Source organism: Anopheles coustani, chromosome X, assembly GCF_943734705.1.
Source record: "Anopheles coustani chromosome X, idAnoCousDA_361_x.2, whole genome shotgun sequence".
Classification (NCBI taxonomy): Eukaryota; Metazoa; Arthropoda; class Insecta; order Diptera; family Culicidae; genus Anopheles; species Anopheles coustani.
This window is the reverse complement of record NC_071290.1, coordinates 14,976,414-14,983,709: the sequence shown is the minus strand read 5'-3', so window position 1 is coordinate 14,983,709 and position 7,296 is coordinate 14,976,414. Positions and strand designations below refer to the sequence as shown.

The window sequence follows — 7,296 nt, the reverse complement described above, 5'->3', positions numbered from 1 at the left end:
ACTTATTCTGGTTTGATGTGGACGAATAACAGAGCGTGGTGTTCGTGTAACTGAATTTATAGAGACAAGCAAACCGGAAAATGAAAGCATTGAAATACGATTTAAAAAAAAAAGTGCAAAGAATAATTCAAGAGTAGCGCTGACCTTTAAAAAGGGCAAGTGTATTATAAATAGATCGTAATAAATATATTAAAAATATGGATGCTTGTTCGTTATTTGTATAGAATACAAAACAAAAGTTTCAACATTGACGGGTAGGTATATGCTTTGGAAAAGGTTACAAGCACTTATGGTACCTGGCATTTAGGCTTCAAAAATCACTTAACATATAATTTTGGCTTTAAAAAAAGTTTTTTTATCTTCAATTCTTTAAAAACCAGTTGTTACTGTTCAGGCACGAATGGGATCAGCAGTACAATCGCATTATTTACTAAAATTGTTTGTTACAATAATATTTATATACCACGTCGTACGACCTTTGGTTTCTTGGTTTACAAAATATGTATGAAATAATTTTTACAACCACGTGGTTTGCTTTTTGAACTTTTTGAACCACGCTGGAAATTCCGCCACAAAAAGGCTTCCCAAAGCTCCGGGAGGATCATACATTGCTTGCAAGGTTGCATGCAACGTTCGTTGCTACTTTGATCGATTTCTCCTTTCCACTACCAACCCCGAACAGCCAAGAACTGTAGCGATGTTTTTTGTAATTACATGCGCTGTAAAACCTTACAGTATTTAGTTTAATTTCGTATTTATCGTAGTTTAAGCAACTATAAAAATATAAAATATACGTATTAGTATTTCGAATGCATCTCTACCTGCTTCTTAAAACTCTCTTAAAGTTGCTTATCAGTTGTAGAGTGAAAGTATACGTTGTGTTTTTCCTTTTCTTAAGCCTCGAGTGTACCGAGCAAGTTGATCCTTATCGTGTTAACTTTTGTAACATGATCCCTATCCAGTTCCCTGCACAGCTGATGGTAAACAAACATGAGCGAAGCTTTGATTCATGCTTTTACAATCATGTTTTGGTTATCGGATGGTTTGACAACTGGATCGTGCAAGGAAAACGATAACAACACGGAACCATGTGGCGCGGGTATACCCTTTCATACACTTTCAGTTGTTCGGCTACTATCACTCGTTGTACACACTTTGAACTACTATCCGGTGATAAGATTGCGCTTGCGTTGATGCGCGTATCGTCGCCGGACGCTTTCCGCATCAAAGATCGATGACGCAGCGTGCTTTCCAGCGCAAAGCATGCTTGGAGGCGATCGGTGTACAGCAGAAGTGTGACGCAACGACTTGCAACCGGTTGCCTCATGTGCGGCCCGGAGAAGGTTGTCGGCACTTGTTCATCCTAACATCCGAGGCGCGAGGTTGCGTGAGATTAGTTCATAGCAGAGTGTGCGCTCCAGACGAACGAGTACTTTGCTATTACAGCAGATAAGAAAGGGAGGCTGACGTTCCAAACCTTCCTCGTTATCAATCACATATTGTGTTGCTCAAAATATCGGTGTTGACAACCAGTGTCCAGCCCAGCCAACACACGAGTGGCTTAATTATTGCGGTGTTAGCAACAACCGGCCGAGACGCGTTTGAACAGGGTGTGTGCGCTGTGGAGGACAGGTGCCCGACGAGAGGAAAAGTAAACTGTTAGCCCTCAATCCGGAATGTTTTCCCTGAACCTGAAATCAACTTCTTAGACGTACCAAGTTGGCGCGATCAACCGATCCATCTGCAGTGTGCCGTGTCAAAATTCGAAAACGCATCACAACGACGCACTGATATTAGTACCGGAATAAAAATGCACGGGACAGGTGAAGCCAGCAGTTTAAAAACAGGCGTGATTGATTTCACTGCCGGTTGCTTAGGTAAGTTCTTCGGCGCCAAACCTCCGCACCTTCACTACCTAGCTCACGCTTGCCCTTCAATCCCAACCGAATTCTCTAGGTGGAGTCGCTCTAGTCTACGTGAGCCAACCGATGGACACGGTGAAGGTGAAAATGCAAACCTTTCCAGGACTGTACAAGGGTCTGGTGAACTGCACGGTGCAGACATTCAAGCGTGACGGCATCGTGAGGGGCCTGTACGCTGGGACACTGCCGGCCGTTGTCGCGAACGTGGCCGAGAACTCAGTATTATTTGCTGCGTACGGTGCCTGCCAAAAGCTGGTGGGGCGTACCGTGCACAAACAAAACCTGACCGAACTATCGACGCTGGAGAACGCGACCGCAGGCTTCCTGGCCGCTTTTTTCTCGTCCTTCACCCTCTGCCCGACCGAGTTGATAAAGTGCAAGCTCCAGGCACTGCGGGAAACGCAATCGCAGGCGCAGGCGGCGGCGGCGGATGGCAAATCCCGTCCGACCATATCATCCTACGCTCTAGTAAGTCAAATCCTACGTACCGAGGGCATACCGGGCATGTTTCGCGGCCTGACATCGACATTCGCGCGCGAAATGCCGGGCTACTTTTTCTTCTTCGGTGGATACGAGATGACGCGTGAGTTTTACACAAAACCAGGCCAAACGAAGGACGACATCGGGCCACTGCGAACGATGGTGGCGGGTGCGGTCGGCGGTGTCGCCCTCTGGACGGTCATTTTTCCGGCCGACGTGATCAAGAGCCGCATACAGGTGTACAGTATGCGGGCGAGCATGACGCAGGTCGGGCTGGACATCTTCCGCAAGGAAGGCGTGCTTGCCTTCTACAACGGGCTGCTGCCAACGATCGTTCGAACCATTCCTGCTACAGCGGTGCTCTTTGTGGTATACGAGTACACGAAGAAAACGTTAACGAAGCTCCTTGAGTAGCGAAAGAGTTACATGTTTCTTACCTCAGTAATAAAAAATTCTAAATGTATTTTTTCTACAACCATGCCAACTATTCAGCGATAGTGTTATTTTATTCCCGTTTCACGAGACGCACGCTGGTTTTACTATGTCTAGGAAAGTACTGGACAAGTCTACTGGTGAGATAGCGTTGCATATCATCCCGCGAGAACACTGGCCACTCGTACCATGGAATCTAGAAAAGAAAACAAGCATCAATCGTATAACGGTGTATGACTTTATAAAACTCATGTTGCTAAAAACCATTAGGAATAACGTAAGCACGTTTCAAAGTGTATACATAAATTAACTACGCAACGTAATTGAAATGATTTAGAAAAAAAACCTACCTCTACTGTTTCGTAGTTCAAAAGTTTGAGCTGATGTAGCTTCATCGTGTACCCTCCGGTTCGCCGTTTTACGCCTCGAACGTAACAGTTCCAAGATCCGACAACGATTGCTACTAACCGCAAGTTTCGCTCCTGACTTCGCTCCTTCAGAATTGCTTCCCGAGTCAATATTTCGTGGCTACCAACCGAATCCATAAACGAGTCCAAGGAAAGCGCCAGGCCAGTGCGCTCGTCAAAGCAGAAGAGCACATCCGGGCGCTGATAGTGGGGTAGCAAATGGACTATCCGGCAATGATCATTATACGCTGTCTGAAAGGTGCTCTGAATGTCCAGCAGCATTTTGTCCGACTTGGTTAACCGGTACTTCGGGTTGGGCAGGTAGTCCTGCGTTAGCTTACAGACCAGCCGGAAAGAGGCAGGTGGAAAGCGATTGCCAGAGTATCGCTCCGACAAATTGATGCCGGCGAAGGCATCGAGCGTAACGGCTTCCCGGCCAGCTCCGGCGATGTTTTTGTTATACGTAAGCTGCAGGAAACGCTGGTCGAAGGCGGCCGATATTAGATCCGGGTGATAGATATTTTTCATCGATAAAAAGTGCAGCAGCGCGATGTAGCATTTGGGATATTGCACAATTTCCGCCACCCGGTTCGGTACCTCCGCCAGTATGTCTTGACACAGCGCCTCATCCCGAGCATCTCGCAGTGCGACGTTGTTATGGGCAAGCACGAACGCAATGCGTTCCATATCCTTCAGTCGCAGGCTGGAGATGTTACGATGAAATTTCTCAACAATCAACTCGAGACTTTCCGTGTGGCAGAGGTGGATGTCGCTTCCTAGGAGTGCAATGTGCAGACAAGCTAAAAGAGAGAGGCGAGATATTTCCGGTACCAGTGCGGCTAGGAGCTTTTCCATAGAGGAGGCATTCGGGATTCGTGACGAATAACGTAACAGTTTTAAAATTGCAGTCAGCGGGATATCCTCCACCGAAGCGAGGCTTACGATGAGCTTGTCGTATATCTTCTCAAGCAGCTCGGCGCTCCTAATCGGAGTTTCAGTTTTGAAAAATCCCATGCAAAGCACGGCAACGTCATCGATACTGAACGAGTCGAAGTTTTGGCTGAAATTCACCTCGATGTCCATCATGTTCTCCAACGGTACCCGTGTCAGGTTGACGTAGAACACCGTCTTCACTAGCTGCTGCGGTGATAGTTTGCGTAAGCGGTTACTTATCTTCCACAGCGCCTTGTTCACGTACTTCCCTTGCCTTGCAAGCCGGAGCGGGTACCACATATCCGCCATCTGGAGCAGCATCTCAACGTTCCAATCGACTATACGCTCCAAGCATTCGTTGTCCAGCGAGGTCCACAGGCGGAGATAGTTTGGATCATGAATCGAAGCTGTTTCTCCCATTTTAGCTAGTGCCTGCAGGGCCCGGGAAAGCTGGGCGTCGGTGAAGTTTGGTACGGTTTGCTCAAAACGAGTTATAAAAACGTCGAACCTCCGGTCCTCTATGGATAATGCACCGTCTGTTTCATTTTTGATGGATGCTACAATATTAAATAAAAGCTCAACAATTTTGTTAGGATCACTGTGCCACGAGTCTACCGATTCCAACTGCTGATTTAAAACCGACTCTGGCGCTCCGATACCATTGGGAAAACCCGCAGCATTCTTTTGAAGCTGCATAGTCTGCAGCACGTGGCTGGCGTAATCATTTTCCGAGTCAAGAAACTTTTTTACCGCAACACTGGCCGAAAACTGTATTCTTCTGCAACAGTACTGCTTCAACGGATGTTTACGAACGAATAGCGCGAATAAGTGTCGAGATTTTAACATTTTTACTGTGAATTAAGATTGAGCACTATGAAGTCTTTGTTTATATACAACTTCCCCGGCGAATGACAACCATGTTATTCTAAACAACATAACAGGATTGGCAAAGTCAGTCCGTGGGTAACATTAGGTATGGTCAGTCAGGGAGTAGGTTTTTACTAATGTTTTCTGAGATTTCAGATTTGTTGTAATATTGGATAATAAACTCGTTTGTGCGAAAAATATAAAAATACATTAAAATAGCGAAAAACGGTAGTTTTGTGAGTTCTATTGACCACATTGATTTATAGTTGGCTTATGTGTTAATTTTTGAAATAATACATAACTTCAGCCCACCTGAAATATATGTATATATATATCCCGCCAACAAAGCCTACCGACTTCTGCGATGCAGAACCACCACTTAAATATTTCGGCATCAAATAATATCAATTCTTTTCCGGTAATTTTATTTTACTCGAAGAAACTGATGACCAATTCAAGCAACTAAACCATGGCGTCTTGTTTCCAATAAGTATTGCATTAGATATTAGACAAAAATGCATCATAATTGTACATCAAAATAGCCAATACTAACATTACCTTTTGTACAATCCTGGTATTTATATTTGTTCTTCTTACTGTTTAGATCCGCTTGAACATATCTAGATACAAAAAAACATAGATTTGGTGCCCATTTTAACGCAAAAAGCTCAAAAGCAGTGTTTCTTTCACGCCACTTGAATGAAATAAATCGATAATTATTTGATGTTCACGTTTGTGACACTGTGGTTTAATTCGTTCACTAACAGCGGATTGCGATGGTATGCCGGGTCGCTGAGGAAATCATGATCAACAGTCATTTACTTGGCCTCGCTGACAACTTCTACAATTGAGAGAAGAAAATACAGATATCAGTTCATACCACTAAATGATATAGCAATAAAAAAGTGCAAACACATGCAGGTATCATTCTGTTATAAACGAAAGCAAAACTCAAGCTTCGAAATTCTTAGTGTGGGAATTGTAAAACTCAATATATTTATCCAAACCAAGGCAAAAAACCAAACACACTCAACTGAAAACCTGCACTTACGATGGGAGAAAACTATAAAAGGTTTTAAAAGGCCTATTTTTCATCTGTAAAAGTAAAAATGAAATGAAATTAAGCTACCCATTTCTTATTCCACATATACCTTAAGGTAGGTCAGTAGTTAGGTTACAAAAACCAAGTTTACAAGAATACTTCACCAAATAATGTTGCGGTACTAAACACGATAGCAACAGCCTAATATGTTTTATCTTATACGAGTTATTTTCAAACCGCTTTCTCATGTGAGATTCCATAAATTGATTACTTTTAATACTTCGTTTGGCGCTAGGACACCGTTCACATTCATCTGGATTTTGAAACGATTTCTTTTGATACTATAAATGGAGAGCATATTTTATGTTTGCATGTTTCCGTAAGCAAATGTCAAGCAGGATGCACTCCTGAGGCAATGAAATCGTAAGTTTTGTCTCTATTTATAGAAAATTGATAGCAGAAGGCCTAAAATTGATACATTATGAATACCGTCAACTTTTCACTGGTAAGTATTGTTTACCAAGTGCGTAATAGACGATGGAACTTAGGTCCCAACAAAATCAATATATCAACGAGACACTGGATGCTGTCGATGGCGTACGATGGCTACTTACTCTCCGGCTTTCCGTTCTGCCACTTGGTGAATTTGATGTGCGACTCATCTCGGCGGGCAGCCTGTGCTCTCAGGTCGGGCTTAAGGGCTTTTCGGAGTAAACGCGCCGCGATGTTGGAATAGTTGATGTAACTAGAAGTTTTAAAAGAATCAAACTTCTTGATTATGTAATGTCCAAGAAAAACACTGCACCCCCTACGCTACTCACTTCAAACCAGCTGCTCTCCATGCGGCCATTTTGGGTTTCTGATGTGCAAACTTTCGTGCCGGTCTGTGAAATGGGGAGAGAAGGAATCACTTCGTTAAACTTCACCGGTTTGCGACCTATGTTACCGCCATTTAAATATGTTTAGTCGGGAAAAGAAAACGAGCGACCTACCACTGTAATCACCTGTCGGAAAGTATGGCAAAGCAGATACTGCGTGCGGTTGCTGAAAGTGTACAATTGACAGCCCTCCTCTGAACTTGACAGTTGACAGCGTGCCTAATGGTTGTTTCATCTGCCCAAACGGTATAATAAAACTTATAATAATTATTTTATTAAATTAAATCGTTACCATTAATAATTCACATAACGTACCAGGGTGTCTGAGTAAAATT

At 43.7% G+C, this 7,296-nt stretch overlaps 3 protein-coding genes across 5 annotated transcripts; 1 reads left to right on the top strand and 2 right to left on the bottom strand.

Moving 5' to 3' along the window:
• Window positions 1-1,076: 1,076 nt before the first annotated feature.
• Window positions 1,077-2,881, top strand: LOC131268617 (mitochondrial ornithine transporter 1). Its single transcript, XM_058270844.1, has 2 exons — window positions 1,077-1,877; window positions 1,957-2,881. Exons 1-2 carry the CDS (start codon window positions 1,811-1,813, stop codon window positions 2,814-2,816), a joined length of 927 nt encoding a protein of 308 aa, XP_058126827.1. The 5' UTR covers window positions 1,077-1,810; the 3' UTR covers window positions 2,817-2,881.
• On the bottom strand, window positions 2,743-4,926 carry LOC131268616 (uncharacterized). The gene is made up of 3 exons (XM_058270843.1): window positions 4,790-4,926; window positions 3,185-4,731; window positions 2,743-3,030 (listed from the first exon to the last, which is right to left on the bottom strand). Exons 2-3 carry the CDS (start codon window positions 4,592-4,594, stop codon window positions 2,908-2,910), a joined length of 1,533 nt encoding a protein of 510 aa, XP_058126826.1. The 5' UTR covers window positions 4,595-4,731; window positions 4,790-4,926; the 3' UTR covers window positions 2,743-2,907.
• Window positions 4,927-5,759: 833 nt separating this feature from the next.
• Window positions 5,760-7,166, bottom strand: LOC131269062 (protein stunted-like). 3 transcript variants are annotated; one of them, XM_058271376.1, is made up of 4 exons: window positions 7,076-7,166; window positions 6,905-6,967; window positions 6,698-6,828; window positions 5,760-5,882 (listed from the first exon to the last, which is right to left on the bottom strand). In XM_058271376.1, exons 2-4 carry the CDS (start codon window positions 6,931-6,933, stop codon window positions 5,860-5,862), a joined length of 183 nt encoding a protein of 60 aa, XP_058127359.1. In that variant the 5' UTR covers window positions 6,934-6,967; window positions 7,076-7,166; the 3' UTR covers window positions 5,760-5,859. The 3 variants fall into 3 exon arrangements, with proteins under 3 accessions (XP_058127359.1, XP_058127360.1, XP_058127361.1); XM_058271377.1 differs by having other exon boundaries at window positions 7,088-7,111; XM_058271378.1 differs by lacking the exon at window positions 5,760-5,882 and having other exon boundaries at window positions 6,690-6,828.
• Window positions 7,167-7,296: the final 130 nt, after the last annotated feature.

Bases quoted from the DNA above. Each gene is read 5' to 3' on its own strand.
- LOC131269062 (XM_058271376.1), bottom strand. From the start codon at position 6,933: ATGGCCGCATGGAGAGCAGCTGGTTTGAA. The intron at 6,829-6,904 runs GTGAGTAGCGTA...TAAAACTTCTAG, and splicing joins TGGAGAGCAGCTGGTTTGAA to TTACATCAACTATTCCAACA. The intron at 5,883-6,697 runs GTAAGTAGCCAT...TCTCAATTGTAG, and splicing joins GCAGAACGGAAAGCCGGAGA to AAGTTGTCAGCGAGGCCAAG.
- LOC131268616 (XM_058270843.1), bottom strand. From the start codon at position 4,594: ATGGGAGAAACAGCTTCGATTCATGATCCAAACTATCTCCGCCTGTGG. The intron at 3,031-3,184 runs GTAGGTTTTTTT...TTTCTTTTCTAG, and splicing joins TGAACTACGAAACAGTAGAG to ATTCCATGGTACGAGTGGCC.
- LOC131268617 (XM_058270844.1), top strand. From the start codon at position 1,811: ATGCACGGGACAGGTGAAGCCAGCAGTTTAAAAACAGGCGTGATTGAT. The intron at 1,878-1,956 runs GTAAGTTCTTCG...CGAATTCTCTAG, and splicing joins TTTCACTGCCGGTTGCTTAG to GTGGAGTCGCTCTAGTCTAC.